The sequence below is a fragment of the Tamandua tetradactyla genome, chromosome 4, assembly GCF_023851605.1.
Source record: "Tamandua tetradactyla isolate mTamTet1 chromosome 4, mTamTet1.pri, whole genome shotgun sequence".
Lineage (NCBI taxonomy): Eukaryota > Metazoa > Chordata > Mammalia > Pilosa > Myrmecophagidae > Tamandua > Tamandua tetradactyla.
In genome coordinates, this window is record NC_135330.1 from 659,845 (window position 1) to 675,755 (window position 15,911).

The window sequence follows — 15,911 nt, forward strand, 5'->3', positions numbered from 1 at the left end:
AGGTGGGGCTCCCCTGATGTTTTCAGTGGGAACTTGTTCAAATCGTGTCGCCTCTCTAGGAACAGTTTTTCAAAGGAGTGGTTTTAATTTTTTATCGACAGCAATAGTGAGGAGTTGGATTCAGAAGGAGAAAGGAGGAAGCACTGATGGAAAAGGCAGGGAAAGACACACGCTCTTGGATTCAGAGCAGTGACGATCAAAGGAGAAGGTGAGGCTCACCTCGGGGAACGAGAAACTGGAGCAGCTGGCTAGCAGAGAATGCCTGGGAAGATAAGGGCAAGAAGGAAACTAGATTTGGCGGGTGGATCCCTCTTTATATACAGAGCCCTGCGTTCCCAGGCGAGGCTGGCTTCCGAGGCTTTGGGGTCCGACAGCAGCCCATCCAGTGACCTGCCCCTCCCACCAGCGCCCCCCGACCCCTCTATCGGTGTGTGCGTCCTGACCTCAGGACATCCCCTCAGCCTGCTCACCCTTTCTGGATCCATCTCTACCCTTTGCTCCACCTCATTGATCAGAATTAAATTTGAATGCCACCGTGTTGAACAGGAAGCCATCAGCAGTGCCACAGCGCATTAAGGTTGAGCGATGGGGCAGGGGCGAGAGTTAGGGGGAGGTTCGGATTTCCTGTTTGGTGAGGGTGTGTTTATTGGTTGTCTTTGTCTTGGGGACAATGAAATTATCTAAAACTGAGAGCGTTGATGGACTGTGGGCTTTGGGCATTATACCCAAAGGAGGCAGGTGGCTGAAGGAGGCGCTGATGGAGGCGTAGACTGGTGAACGGTGGTGTATACTTATGAACGAAGGTTGTGCTGCTACAAAAAGAAATTAAGTCGTGAGGCACGCAATGATGTGCATGAACCTGTGGGACATTTGGTGAGGCAAAATGAGCCAGAAACAAAAGAGTAACTATTGTATGGTCTCGTTTAGAAAATGCTTCTATGAAAGCGGCGCTGTCTGGAGCTGCTTGTTGGAGAGCTGTAACTACTGGTGGAAGAGTGCTTTGAGAGTTGTTGCTTTTTTCTGTCTTTGCTTTGTATATGTTTTGTGTTATACAGTAAAAAAGTTTAAAAAGGAAGAGAAAATGTGTAATCTCTTAGAGCTAGTCACATTTAGTCTGAAGTGGTGATTATTATTTTCTGGATTTTGAGAGGCTGTTTTATAAATGTATAAACTGGTATTTAGAGAGATAAGAATGAAGCTGATTAGGTAATTCAGAATACGGGGGTAAGAAAGATACTGTCTGTATTTAGAACCTCATCTACTCTTTGAGACCAAAGGAAGGAAGGTTTATTTTGTCCAGAACCTAAATTTTCTGTAGCACATAACCTAACTCAACCTGTCTGGATAGATCATTTCAAACACAGGGAGCTCAGAATATGAATAAGTTTCTTTAATCCGGTATATCTTAATGTAGTACCTGGAAACATCCCAGAGTATATTTAGCAGAAATCAAAAAGTACTGGCAAAGTCCCTTGTGGTAGGGGAGAAAAATGATGGAACTTTTAAACTTTACCACTAGAGAAAACACTGATACTGTATCAAACATTAGGGACACCTAAATCAATAGGCCAAGCTCTTGATCCTGAGGCTTACTCTTGTGAAGCTTATGTAGGCAACTATAGTTATGCCTAAGAGTTACTTCTGGAGGACCTCTGTTGTTGCTCAGATGTGGTCTCACTTTCTCTGAGCCCAACTCTGCAAGTGAAATCATCGCCCTCCCCACTACATGGGACACAACATCCAAGGGTGAAAGTCTCCCTGGTGGCGTGGGAGATGACTCCCGGGGATGAATCTGGGTCTGGCACCGTGGGATCAACAATGCCATCCTGATCAAAAGGAGAAGAAGTGTAACAAATAAGGTATCAGTGTCTGAGAGAGTTCTGATAGAGTTGAGAGGCTACTCTGGAGGTCACTCTTATGTAAGCTTCAGTTAGACATTGCTGCCTATCATAACTTGCCAACCTCCAATCAAAACCGTTCCTGCCAATCCTAAAGAACACCTAGGGCAATCTATAAGATTCTGCAAAGGTTCCATGCACTAGGGTAACTTTCCAGAAACCTACAACCTCCAGATGGGTCCCTGGGCAAGATAAGTCCTGAAACCTAGAGGGCCCAGCTTCTCCAGAACATCAGCTAGTTCCATCTCCCTACCTCATATTAGTGACAGACCCTTCCCACATGAAAAAGTTAGAATGGGCATAGCCCAAATACCCCTAAAGAGTGAGAGAAAGATCAAGGGTGATGGTGGAGTTATACAGAGAAGGTAGGGTTTAACAAATGAATAAGATTGTTAGATCATTATACTGATATTTCTTTTAGTCTCCAATATTTTAGAGCAGCTAGAAGTAAAAACCTAAAATTGTAGAATTGTAACCCATTCCAAACTCTGAAATCTATTCTACAACTAATTGTTGCCATGTGCTTTGAAGTTTATTGCTTTTTTGTATATGTTATTTTTCACAAGAAAGAAAAAAAATTGACTGTGATGAGAAATGCACGACTATAGGATGATTTGTGAACCACTGAGTGTACACTTTGGATGATTACATGGTGTGTGAACATATAACATATATCAATAAAAATAAATAATTTTTAAAAATTTTGAATGCCAAGAGATGGGAATGTTTAAGTCGTATTTATGTTCTCACCATGAAAAGAGAAGGGAAGGAAAAGGGAAAGAAGGGAGGAAAGGAAGGAAGGACAATAAAGAGACCATCACAGCTACACGCCGTACCTGCCATGGTCCTGGACGGGTGCTGACAGAGGAGAAAACACTCAAACCGACATTATTCCGACAACTGAAAAAACTGGGATCTAGACTGTAAGCTCTGTATTGATGCTCAATTTCTTGAACTTGTTGACAGCACCTAAGGGGGTATATAAGTGAATATCTTTTGTTCTTAGGAAATGTACAAGGCAACATGACAGGTTCAAGAAGGTGATGGACACGGCCTACCTTCACGTGTTAAGAAACGAGTAGGTTAGGCCGGTAGGTGGTGGATGGATGATAGAATAATATGGCACACGTGGCAGAGTGTTAAAAGTGGTGGATCTGGGTATCTGGGGAAGGTGTATGTTGGAGTTCTCTACATGAGCTTATTTTCGCAACTTTCTGTAACTGGGGAATCATTAGGACATTAAAATTTTAAAGGGGAAAAAGTTGCTGCCAAATGCCATGCGTCATGCCCGGAGTCCAGCGGCAGAGCCTCCCCACCCCGCCCCAGGGCCGGGACTCCAGCTCAGCAGCATCTGGACAACTCCCCGATGCTCGGGCTCCCCTGAGTTTCCGCTTAGCCAGTCAGCGGTGGAGCCTGAGGATTCACGTCCATCCACCAGCTGCGAGCAGGCGCCCCTCGGGACCCTGGGCCTGTGCAACCCCGCCGGCCTCACTGCTGCCTGCACGGGGAGGGGGGTGGCCGCCCCGGGACCCTGGGCCTGTGCAACCCCGCCGGCCTCACTGCTGCCTGCACGGGTAGGGGGGTGGCCGCCCCGGGACCCTGGGCCTGTGCAACCCCGCCGGCCTCACTGCTGCCTGCACGGGGAGCGGGGGGTGGCCGCCCCGGATGAAGCAGTGACCACTCACACGCAGTGGGTGCTCAGTGCGCAGCTGCGGCCCGTCGTCTTCCTGGCATGCTCAGAGCGGATCCCCTATCTTAATTAGCGTGGTAGTTCTAGGTAGGATTATGAATTCGGCAGCATGCCCACAAGAACTTCCCACTTTCCCCTTGACCAATTTCTGTGCCACTCGCTGATCTCCTCACATTTTGTCTCGGCCCCACCCGCTCTGAAGGCTTCATCTTCAACCCCAAATGTTCCCAGGGAACTTCTGCAGGGGAAGAGCAGGCAGGTTCGGCACCTTCTCCTGAGTCTTCCGGGCAGACCCAGTCACCCCGTGATGTCACGGGCCTGGATCCCAGGTTCTCCCTGATGCCCCTAAAGGTCAGAGGCGATTCTTCAAGATGTTTGGCCAAGGAGGATAGGGAGGTGAGGCAGTGGTTGGAGAGGGCTGTGAGATCCAGAGGCTTTTCACTCTGCCGCTGTGTAAGTGAGCAAAGCTTCAGGACACACGGGTGCTGCTGCAGGGAGTGGGCAGGCGAGGAAGGGAGGGAAGCCTCTGCAGGGGCAGGTGGAGGCAGAGTGCAGGGAGGGGCCTAATTTAGACAAGGAGCAGGGGGCGCGTCTCATCGCAGATGGAAAAAGGAAAGGAGGAATTTAGATGCAGGGACAACGAGGCTTGAGGTTCCAGGTGACCCCTAGCTCTACCTTCTGTGATCCCATGAACTTGGCCCGCGTGGATGTCAGTAGCTTGGCGTCATCTCTCCTCGGCACAGCTTTAACCCAAAGAAATGGCTCTTTCCTGGGAGACACGGGGCAGCGGGAGGCCTGGAGGTGGGACAGCAGGACCTTGCAGCGACCTCAGGCACTGCCCCCTGCCCTGCACCCGGGGCGCTCTGAGACAGTGTGGACATGCCCACACAGTGTAAGGACGACAGCCAGCTTCGGAACCTGCTCTGCCGACTCGTCTACACTCATCCCCCCAGCACCTGAAGTCACAGGGAAGGGGGAAGGAGTGAGAATAGCTTTCTTCTATCTTGGAACGGACTTGGGGTGCCCTGTCCCCTCTCAGGTCACAAAGCCTCTGCCCGCCTCTGAGGCTCGGGAAGCACCCAATGGGCACGGAAGTAACAACAGCAATTTAGCGCGTGCCTCCTGCGCTCCCCAGTGGGCATGGTGCCTGAGCATACAGGGCTGAACCTGGGTCCCTGGAGGAGCTCGAAGCGGTCGGCCCCATCTCCCGGCCTCCGCCACATGGATGCCACGTGCCAAGTGCCGAGCCAGATACTAATAAATATCTTTATGTAATATTTATATGTATAATTTTAAGTCTATTTTTTCCAGATTACAAAAGTACTAGATAGTCAATATTTAAAAATTCTAAAAGGTGACGTGTGGCATGTGCGAGCATGGCGTGCTGTGGGCGCTGGGTTCTGACCGTCTGTTCACGTCCCGGCTCTCCCCGTGCACACTGGCACCTGGGGCTCGTTTCGCTCCTCTGGGCCTCAGTTTCTCATTTGCTAACGGAGCACAATCATAGCGCTTACATCATAAGGTTTTGGGGAAATCTAAGTAGATGATCTATGCATAAAAAAGCAGGCCACTGCACTGGGCACCTACTGGGAGGCAGCAGGGGCCGTTGTTAGTGGATATCGCGATTTTACAAGTGACGTTCCCCTCAGATAGCCAATGCTGATAGGTCGTTGCATGTTTTTCCATGGCTTTTCTACTCAAAAATTGAATATATTTACGTGTATAGATATATAATTTTAACAAAACGGGTTCCATATACTATTTTGCATCTTTTTTTAACTTGGAAGATGTTATATTATGAATCATCCTCGAAACAACCCTATAAAAGAGCATACCAAAACACCATTTCATAACACAAGTGTTCAAAGGAAACCTTTACAGGCTGAAGTACAGCAACTGTTTTCTGCAAAAAACCAGATAGTAATTAGCTCAGGCTTTGCAGCTGCTCAGCTCTGCTGTGGTGCAGAAGTAGCCAAGGACAACACATAATGAACGGGAGGAGCTGAGTTCCAATAAATTTTACTTAGAGGCCCTGAAATTTGTATCTCATGTAATTTCAGGTGCCACAAAATATTGCTCTTCTTTTGAATTTTTTTCAGTCATTACTTTAAAATGTAGAAACCATATAGCCTGCAGGCTGCACAAAGAAAGGCAGCAGATCAGACTGGGTTCAGCGTCTCGGGTGCAACGAGCCTGTCATTGTGGGGCCCGAGGGCACCGAAAGGTAGAGGCAACATCTTAATACAACCTCCCTGCGTCTTTCCTCGCTGGAGATGGCCTTGTCCCACAAAACCTGTTACAACCCAGCTCATCTTTCCAGATTTAGATCAAATGCCATCCTGTCTCTGGGTCCATTCCAAAACTCTCCTGACGAGATCAATGCTGTCCCCTCATGGATGTCCCGATGTCACCTCTTTTAGAGTACTGCATACCTCACTGTAATCCCCCGAAATCTCTACAGACCCCAAAACCTCGTAAGTTGGATTCCTTGGGTGTGCATCCAGGACTAGCACAGTGTTCCGAATCAGATCATCCCAGAGAAGCTGCATCTGGGAAGCTGCGCCGGAGCTGAGCTGGTGGCTAAGACCCTGTCATCTCACGGGCTCCTGTCGCGGATACTTCCCTACGCCTCTTCTCCGCAGCCTGAGCCACGCACTTAGAATGGGAGGCCCGTTGCAGCGCCCCCAGTCCTGCCCAGCTCCTCGCGTGCAGTGGGAACTACCAGACGCTTATCCAGCTGAGTTGGAAAAACACCTTCTATTCAGCCTTTAATGCATCTTTCAACTTTATGAAAGGTGCACATTACATGGCTAAGCAAAAGACATGTGGCATAACACAAATTTTCTTTTCCTGGTTTCAGCATTTTTTTTTTATTATTGTTAAATTGTCTTTAGCTCAGATAATCGCATTATTTCCATTTCAGGGTGTCAGAGGTCCAACAATCGCTGGTCCAGATGCAACTATAATAGTGTCAGAGCAATTCTCTCCTTCCAGCTCTGCGAGGTGGCACCACTCGAGCCCTGGGGCCAAGCCAGTAAGAAATCCGTTTTCACACGCCCCTCTCAGGAATCCGTCAAAACTGAATTCAGGCCCAGTTTGAACAGAGTGTTTGAACACACTCCTTCACTGTGGCCTGTGGAGCTGCCGCCTGTGCTGGCTTCCAAGCGGGCCTGGGGAGAGCTGGTGACCCCACAGCATCCTGGAATCCCCCTGCCCACGAATCAAGGTGCGTGTAAGCTCCTGCTCGACCCGCTGCAGCCCCCAAGGGCATTCAGGAGAGGCAGCCTCCACCTGGCTGTCTGAGGACAGCGGCGGGAAAGTGTCTCCCCGTAGTTTATCACCTCTGCTCTGATCTCTCCCAACGAGAAGTTGGCTCATTGTTTATCAGACCAGCTGCTCCCCGCAGCGCTGCTGGCCCATCCTGCTCTGAGCGCTGCGAGCTTCGTGCAGAAGCTCATCTCAGGGGAGCCGAGTCCGTCCAACCCCGCAAGTGCAGCAGCCTCGTGTGTTACTTCTTGCCTCACCTCTAAAGGCCCTTCTCAGCGTCTTTAAAACTCTCCTCTACATCCGGATTAGACGGGAGGGAGGGACAGGGCACGTGGGCGTTGCTGTCCCGCTCACACATCAGTGGTGTTATTACACGTCTACCTTTGCACAATAAACACTCTGAGGCTGTCATAGCTGGTGCACCTATGAATGTGCCATCAGGGGTGGTTTTCCTCCCGCAAGGGTTGTGTGAGTGCACACTTTAAAATGAAACGCACAGAACTCCCCACCACCAAGCATGGTTAAATTGTACATGAGAATTCTAAATACGGATAAAGTACATATGAACTCAAGTAAATCTTTTCGACTGCCATTGATCACTTAATCAAGAGCTATTAAAAGTATTTCATAAGGGTTTATGGGAATTCTTTGTAATATTTTTGTGATTTTTCTCATAAATCAGAAATTATTTCAAAATGAAAAGCTAAACATAAAAAATCATTTTTAAAGAAGCATTTCATACTAGTGGTCAGTGCGAGGGAGAGGTAAGGGATATGGTATGTAAGTTTCTTTCCTTTTTATTTCTTTTTATGGAGTGATGTAAATGTTCTAAAAATGATCATGGTGATGAATATACAACAATGTGATGATATTGTGAGCCATTGATTGTGTACTTTGCATGGACTGCATGTGTGTGAAGATTTCTCAATAAAAATAGTTAACAAAAAAAGCATTTCATAAGTTGTTAGCCACAATCAGAGCTTTGTCAGAAAGTTGCCCCAAAAAGAGGGGAAAAAAATCAAAACAGAGCTTTAAGAAAGCACCTCGGGGCATTTAGTCTGTTGACTAGTTCTAGAGCTGTGATGCTTCAGCCGGCCCACAAGTGAGTCCATTCTCCTGATTCACTGTAGTTTAAAAAGTAATGAAAAAGCTGTTTCCATTTATTCTGAAGGAGATGCGAATTTCTATTACCGCTGCAACAACGGTCTGTTTTTACCTGCTCCCTCTCACTGGAGCTCAGTAATGTGAATCTCTCGGTAATACGTATTTTTTAGGTTCGTTGTTTTCCCTTAAATGCTTTTTGTCTGTAAAAATTATGGTTCTCAATTTTCTACTCACCTCTTAAAGTCGTGGAGGAAGGCATATTACAGTGTCGGAAGGACCCCGAGGTCCTGTCCTTTCTTCCACACGGAGCTTTTGGCCGCTTGATCCTCTTTACTGACCTGGAGCTTCGCTGAGAAGGAAAAGAAGATGAAGGGTAAACTAGCAATTTTCAAGTCCTGCAAAACTAGTTTGTGAGAATGCTTTTCTGAATTCTGGATTTCTTTGAGGACTCTTTTCAAATAGGATTAAAAAAAATAATATCATTTCTCTAAAATGCCCTGTTGAGGAATATTTTTGTTGAGTGTTTATGTTTACAGACTAACAGTTCAAGTGGGTAAAACAAATGATGATGCAAACAGTATGTCCATTACCTGGGGCTCAGAAGAAGTGATGGCAAGGTGGGCTATGTAAAAAAGCTCCACAGCCCCGGGACGTGGGGTCAGAAGGAACTGGGAATGAGCCCCTTCTGTTTATGAACTGCGTACTCCAGGCACGTCGCTTACCCTAATCACATCTGCAAAATGTGAACAAATATAACATCTAGCATTTGTCGATTACTTTTTCTGTGCTGGGCACTGGGCTCATTATGTCACACGCATTCATCCTCTCATTTCACCTTCAGAATAATCCCATGAGGAGGTACCATTAATATCCTCATTTTACAAATAAGGAAATTGAGGCTCAGAGAGGATAAGGCACTTGTCCAAAATCGATGCCATGTCTGGCTCGCTCTAGAGACCAAGCATGCAACGCCGCATTATATTGTGTCCCTCTGTTACTACTCTCCTATATGAGGATTAAATCAGATAATTCATGTAAAGAGCATGTTTGGCACCCAACTGGTGCTGTTATTCTTATTACGTACCCTTCTTGTTATCTATTACCAGCTCACGTGTGTGAGCAGCACTTTCCTGTTTGTAAAGCTTTTTACATAATTAACTCCATCTTCAGGATACTTGGTGCGACCTGTCACAAAGCTGAAGCTCCGAAAGGTTAAAAGACTTGGTCAAGGTCATGAGGAGATAAGGGACCATCCACCTGCTTCTCCTGTTCTTTCCACTTCACTCTCCAACCAAAGAACGAGATGTCGGGAGTAAAGTAGTCTAATGAAATACTTCACACTAAGGTATGAAAGGTCGGGTCCCTTATCTCCTTGACAAGTGTTTGCATTTAAGAAAGATTATTAATAATGCACGTGAGTTTGTGATCAGCGGGAACTCCAGCAGTTAAAATAAAGTGAAAAACAGCGACTAAGTAAAAGGTGTTTTGGAGCAAGTGTGCCACGGCTGTGAGGCCTAACCTTGCTCGGTCCTGTCACGCCGCCCTTCTCAAGCACACATGCACACGCACCGAACCCACGGCTTCAGCCTCCTCAGCTTCTAGGTTTTCCTCCTAAACTGGACAGTTATTAGAATGATCACATTTCTAAGGGCTTTAGAGCTAGTGTCATAAGTGTGTTTCATAACTGAGGAAACACGCCCGAGGCCCACCCACAGACCCAGTGAGGTCCAGTTCTTCCGCCATAGAATTCACAGCATTTTCTTCTACACTCCATGCTTAGCATCCTGAAAGTGAGACACACTCAGGCTTTAACTGCGTCCACTTAGTTACTTGGACTTTCCTTTTCTTCCTTGGCGTTGGCAGGTAGAAGCCATCAGTGCCGAAGGCTAGATGGTCTGACCTGGTGCCCCCACGCATTCCGATCAAGGGTCAGGGCCCTTCTGTCCTCGGCCGAGTAGGGCTGTGGAGGAATTGGAGAATCAGGGCTGCCCCAGGGCCCTGGCACCTGCTTCCCTCTTCAGCAGCTACTCGTGGAAGAAGCTAAGAGATTAAACAATGCATGTTAAAATTATTAGGGTTATTATTGCTTTTCTCCTCTTTAACTGAGCATTTAGCTTCCACTGTCATAACTGGAGCCACCCTTTTTGCCCCTTTAGCAGACTGGCTTAGCGGAGAGCATGGTCTCCAGAGAGGCACACTGCCTGGAGCTGTGTCTCAGCCACCACGCCCTGGTTAAGTGACCTCAGCCCGTTATGTAACCTCCACGCCTCAGCTTCTTCATCTAGAAAATGGAAGAAATGGTAGCTTATTTCTTAGGAGGCGTTTCCTACTTGTAAGTGATTAGTAAGTATCAGCTGTCAAAATCGCCATCTTCACTGATACCTTGTAGGTGATTTTGTTTGCTTTTAAAACGTGTTTCTAAGGAAGGGAAACTTTGCTGGCCATAGCTGGCCTTCTCCTGCCCAGCAGTGTGAAAAATACTGTTCAGTTTTAAAGGGTAAGTCCACCCTCTATGCGGCCCTCGCTGGGGAGGCCTGGTGGTGAGTGGTAGGTCAGCATGTCCAGCCTGGGATGGGGAGTCAGGGGCTTGTTAAAGGAGGTCGGAAGGGCCCCTTGGCTCAAGGGGAGAGGCTCCACGTGCAGCCCTGGTTGCAGAGAGAAGCGGTGCTCTCGCTGGCTGAGTAGACCTGCAGTACCAGGGCGAAGCTGAGCAGTGGTCAAGTGAGAGGCTTCTGGGCATGGTAGTTAAATGCTGGGGCTCCGGAGTCACACGGACCTGAAGGTGAGTGCAGCTCTACCTCTACCTTGCTGTGTTAGCTCAGACAAGTTACTTAACCTTTCTGTGCCGCATTTTTATCACCTGTGGGTGGAGATGGTATTAACAGAAATGACTTCCTGGCATACATGCTTGTAAAATGCCTAGAATGAAGTCAATACTCAATAAAAAGCAATTTATTGTGATCATTATCACCATCATCATTATTACTAATGAGACTGGGGACAGACAGTGCTGGGGATCAGCAACAATGGAGAGATGAATTAAAGGGAAAGCGTAGCAGGAACGAGGATGTGTCCTTGACGTCGTGAGTTTTAGGTAGTGACAGTCATTTAGCTAGTACTAAGTGTAAAAAGTCATCATTCTTTCCTGCAACCCTGTGAAGGAGCGGGTGATGGGTGCTCCCATAATTTCCATTTTGTAAAGGAGAGTCTGAAGAACAGAGTATAAGCAGCCTTCGTGCAAAAATACAAATCCGGGTTAGCTCCGGGGGGACCTGAGCTTTGCTTTCGACCCCGCTCGCGTGGCCCTGCTGCCCTGGCCATGCAGAGGGGCCCCTGTGGGTGTCGTGCACGCCACACTGGGCTCAGGAACACGCGTGTCAGGTCATCATCTCGTCTCCCTCTCTCCTGATCTGCACTGGAACCTGCTGATCTCATGCCGCCCGCAAATGTGCACATCCTTTGTGTTCCTTTCCACTCACATTTCATGCCTTCCTTTGCCATCTCATTTACTCTGCATGTTTCAATCTCTCGGCTTCCATTTTTCTTCTTTTTTAATGCAGTGCTTCTCTCTCTCTTCCCTCCTTTGCAACCCCCCTTCCCCGTCTCTCCACACCAATCAAATTCCTCCTTGCTTCTTGCCACATTCATTATCTTACCTCCTTCTCCCCTCATTCCTAGAAAACAGCCAGCAGAGACTCACCCTTCCCCCCACCAGCCCTCAGTGCCCAGCCCCATAAATTCCAGCAGCCTGGCGAGGTAACTTCAGCATCGCACTTCACAGCTCTGATTGTTTACCCCACTTCTCACCGCTGTGCCTGCTATGCTTGCCAGGGTTCCTGCTTTCAAAACCGCCCCACTTAGAAAATACCCTGGTACAAGTGGAGCCCACAGTGAAGTTTCCCGGCACGTTTACGCATTTCATGGTTTTGTGTTAACTAATAGCTCAAGTCCATTATGCAGTGAAGAAAGACCAGATCCTCAGGGAACAATTTTTTTCCCACTAAAAGGAAGAAAAAAACAGCTAAACGTTCAACAGAAGCCCCGGCCCAGGGCCCCCCACCCTCTTCTCTGCCCGTGCGGCCGACCTCTAGCGGAGGAGCTTTGCTTCTCCCGTTTTCGGGTCATTTGTGTCACGGTCCCTGGGGTCTGTGTACATTGTGCACACGTGTGTGGCCGCGGCTGTCCTTCCCGAGGGCCGGCTCTCTCTGCCATTTTACCAGGACCCAGGAGGCAGCTCTCCTGCTCTCTCTCTTTCTGTCCCTGCCCCCAACTCGGCCTGGGCTTTTTCCCGTCTCTCAACTCCACCAGTGCAGCAGCAACTAGCTGAGCTGCTTGCGTGTGCGTGTGCATGTGCGTGTGAGTGTGTGAGCGCGCGTGTCTGCGTGCGCAGCTAGGCCCGGCCTGCGCCCGCCTGTCACTGGAGAGTTCCCTTTGCATTCAGAAGAAAGGAGGCGGGGGCGGGGCGCGGGCGGGGGGAGGGCGTCTTGTTTGTGGCTTGTCAGCAATTGCTCGAGACAAGCTTCCATGTGTGAAAGCCGCTCGGCGTGAAAGCCTGGGCCGTACCAAGTGCCCGCAGGGGGGGAGCCGCGGGGCGACGGGCCGGGCGCGGCAGACAATAGGCCCCTAAAGTGGCCCCCCTAAGTTGCTTTGATGTTGTCCCGGCGTCTGGATACCGGGAGGCCAGGGATGGCAGGGAAAGGGTCTGTTCTGTCTTCATCCACTTTCGCCCCTCCGCTCCTGAAATGATCCTCCAGGATCCCTCCTGTGGAAAGGTGAGAGCCCCGGCGCCCCTCCTGCGCCCGAGCGCGGCTGCGGCTGCGGAACAGCGCGGAACCGGGTGCGCGGAGCCCGGGAAGGCGCCCGCCGGGCCCCTCATTCCAGGGACCCCCGAACGCGATCTGCGCCTCTGGGTTGGGGGGAGAAGGGGTGGGTGGCGAGGGCTGGGAGGAGGGGGGAGGGGGAGGGAGAGAGCGAGCGAGCGAGCGACAGAGCGAGCGAGCGAGAGAGAGAGAGAGAGAGAGAGAGAGAGAGAGCGAGAGAGAGAGCGAGAGCGAGAGCCAGCGGCAGGGCAGAGCCCTGGTCCTGAGCAGCGCCGGCCGGGTCCGGGGCGGCCCAGGCAGAGCCGGGTAGGGGCTCCTCCGAGTTCTGCGGAGATTGCACCCAGCTCTGAGTGTGTGCGTGACTGTGTGCGCGTGTGCGCGCGCGTGGATCCCACACACACACACATCGCCCTGGCGCGCCTTGCTGGGAAGGGAGGCACCCCAAACCTGGTCACCCCACCTGGAGTCCCAGGGAGGAGCGGCTGATGTGGAGAGGGGGGTGCCAGAGAACTCGGCCACAAGGAAACTTTTCCAGCCTCGGGGATTTCTCTGGCGGGAGATACTGTAGAGGAGTTATGGCGTGTCCGGTGCCTCAGTTTCCCCATCCGTAAAATCGAGACAGTTAATTGGGGGTACTGCATGCCTCCCTGAGATTTAGCCAAACCGAACAGATGACTCGTCTAAGTGGCTCGGAGACGTCTTCAAGCTGGAAATGCTGTGGCATCACGCAGTAGACGTGCTATTCTTCTCCATCATCACGGTCAAGATAATAAAACCGTCATTAAACACATCCCGAGACAGATAGGCCTGGGAGCACAGATCAGCGTCTAAGCTTTTCTCAGGAAACAAAAAGCCTTTTCCACCTGTTGGCTTCTGTCCTTTTCTCTTGTGTCTCTTCATTAGATTTATTGGCCGATTTGTACAGAGAATGGGGTGGGAGGGGCTGGGTTTTCCCCTTTTCTCCTCCCTTGTACATATATTTTTAAAGGAAGGTCAGTGTAAGATGCTGGAGGGAGAAACGTGCCTCCTGTTGCAGGGTTTGTTTGAGACCCGGTGTTCTTGGTGCTGGGGGAGTCGAGCACATCTGCAAACTCCACCTGGGAGGGTAAAGATTTCTGCTGTGGCTCAGAGATCAAGGGAGACGCATTCACCGGTGCTGTTTACCAGACGCTCCATGTCCGGCTGTGGGTAACACCGCGAAGGCTGGTCATTCACTAGGGGCTTGGGGATAGGAAACCTTTTGCTTTTTTAAGTGGCAGCTTTGAGGTGGTGGAAGGTCCAAGCCAGCCCAATAGTCGCCTCTACAATGCTTTGAAGAGAAGATGTCTGCTCATTTTCTTGAATTTGTAGATTTCCTTTCTCCTTTTTTCGCACAGTGATTGTTTTCAAGGTTCTCAGTCGTAGCTCTCTTAATTCTCTGGGGGAATTTCTCTTTTGTACCTAATTCTAGGTTTTCTAGGACTCGCCGCTTGCATCCCTAAAATCTGTGAAGTCTGGGGGTCCCCTGCTGTCCCGCTGGCAGCTGTGCATTAGGCTGTGAGAACCGGAGTGGATGCCTCGGGCCAGCCCCGGTGGGGTGTCTGTATTTTTTCAGTAGCGGCTGGGACAACCTGACTTCTGGGTGTGGGAGAGGACGGGGAGGGGGGGGTGGAAAGGGCCCCGCCCCCACCATCAGCCTTTCACTGGCCTAGCTCAGTCAGTGCTTCTAGAGCAGGTTTTCTACTATGTAGGTAGAGAGGCCGCGCCATGGTTTGTCACTGGCAAGGTTTCAGGGTTCAGATACCTCCTAAGTGTCAGAACTTCAGAAGTGCAAGTGAAAGAACGGCTATTCCTTGTGTTTTAGGTGGAGGTGCCAAGATACGCCATGATCTGAGAGGGGCATGCAGTGTGGTGGCATCAAGTTCACACACCCTGAGGCCCTGAGTGTCCTCACGGGCGCCCTGGCAGCCCCCACTTCACCCCACACTCAATCTTACATGCTCCAGCCTGAGACGGCCAAAGGAAGGCACGTTCCAGGATTGCAGCACATTCTCTCTGCCCAGCTCACGCAGAAGGAACAACATGGCAAACGTGTGGCACGACATGAATCGGCCGGCATCCGTCCGTGCGTCCATTTGTACAGCCGGCTACTACTCTGTAGACATTTACTAGACATCTGGCTGGGCATTCAGGATGCAGGAAAGAGCAAGGCCGAAACTTCAGGGAGTTTCCATCTCAGTGGTGTGAGTGACACTGATCACGGTTACATCAATTAGTCATCATAATATTCATAATATATTGAGCAGCACGCAGGTACTGTGTGCATAAACTTGTCACTAGCCATGAGCTAAGTGTCCCATTTCTCTTTGTGGCTGCGTCTTCGCCCCCACCCACCCCCACCCACCCTCACCCCCGCCCACCCCCAGCCCCCCCAGGGGCATTCCTACTCACCCAGAGCCCAGCGTTGTCGGACGGTAGAAACGTCTTTCTCTCTCTCAGCACATGATCCAGCAGACACACCAATAACATAGCCCTTTACCCTTGTGCTACTGAATAGCTTCACACCTGTGAGTCAGCCCATGTAGCAGCATTCCCTGGGGAACCCACCTGAGCTGGAGCCGCCGTGCGCCACTGAACCCTGATCAGGGGCTGGAGGACACCTGGGCTCTTGCCTGGCTTTCTTTATTCCACACTAAGCCCAGTCAGTGCTCAGCTCTTCGCTGCAGGGAGCTCTACCAGCTCTACATTCGCACTGTGATCTTGGGGGTGAAATGCCATTGCCCGCCCCTCCCAACAAAGACACGTCTCTACTTACAAAGGGGGGAAAATCCAAGAGCCCTAGTCACCTGTTCCGTTTTTGTTGGGTTATTAAAATCCTCAGGTTTGATGATAACAAAGGTAAACCCACCTTCCTTCTTCTCTCCCATGTGTGGTTTCTTCAGGGAGAATTTCGGTGGGTGCCAGACATCCCCGCGGAGGCAGAATTGTTTTAATGACTGTGTCACCATTTTCCACATTGTATCTTTCTGTTACTCAGAGGGATTTTGTCTTCAGTGTTGTCAATCCACCTTTCTCTCTTTCCTAGATTAATTTAGTAGCTTAGAGGGAGACAGACACGCCCACCCACGCGTTAATCACAGGTTTGTTGCCTTC

The 15,911-nt window shown here is 49.8% G+C and overlaps 1 protein-coding gene across 1 annotated transcript in view; it reads left to right on the plus strand.

Moving 5' to 3' along the window:
• Positions 1 to 12,638: 12,638 nt before the first annotated feature.
• Positions 12,639 to 15,911, plus strand: part of LOC143679692 (uncharacterized) — a 78,635-nt gene continuing 75,362 nt past the window's right edge. Inside the window, 1 exon segment of the mRNA XM_077155895.1 lies at positions 12,639 to 12,731. Within this exon segment, the coding sequence (XP_077012010.1) occupies positions 12,702 to 12,731 (30 nt within the window). The 5' untranslated portion in view covers positions 12,639 to 12,701.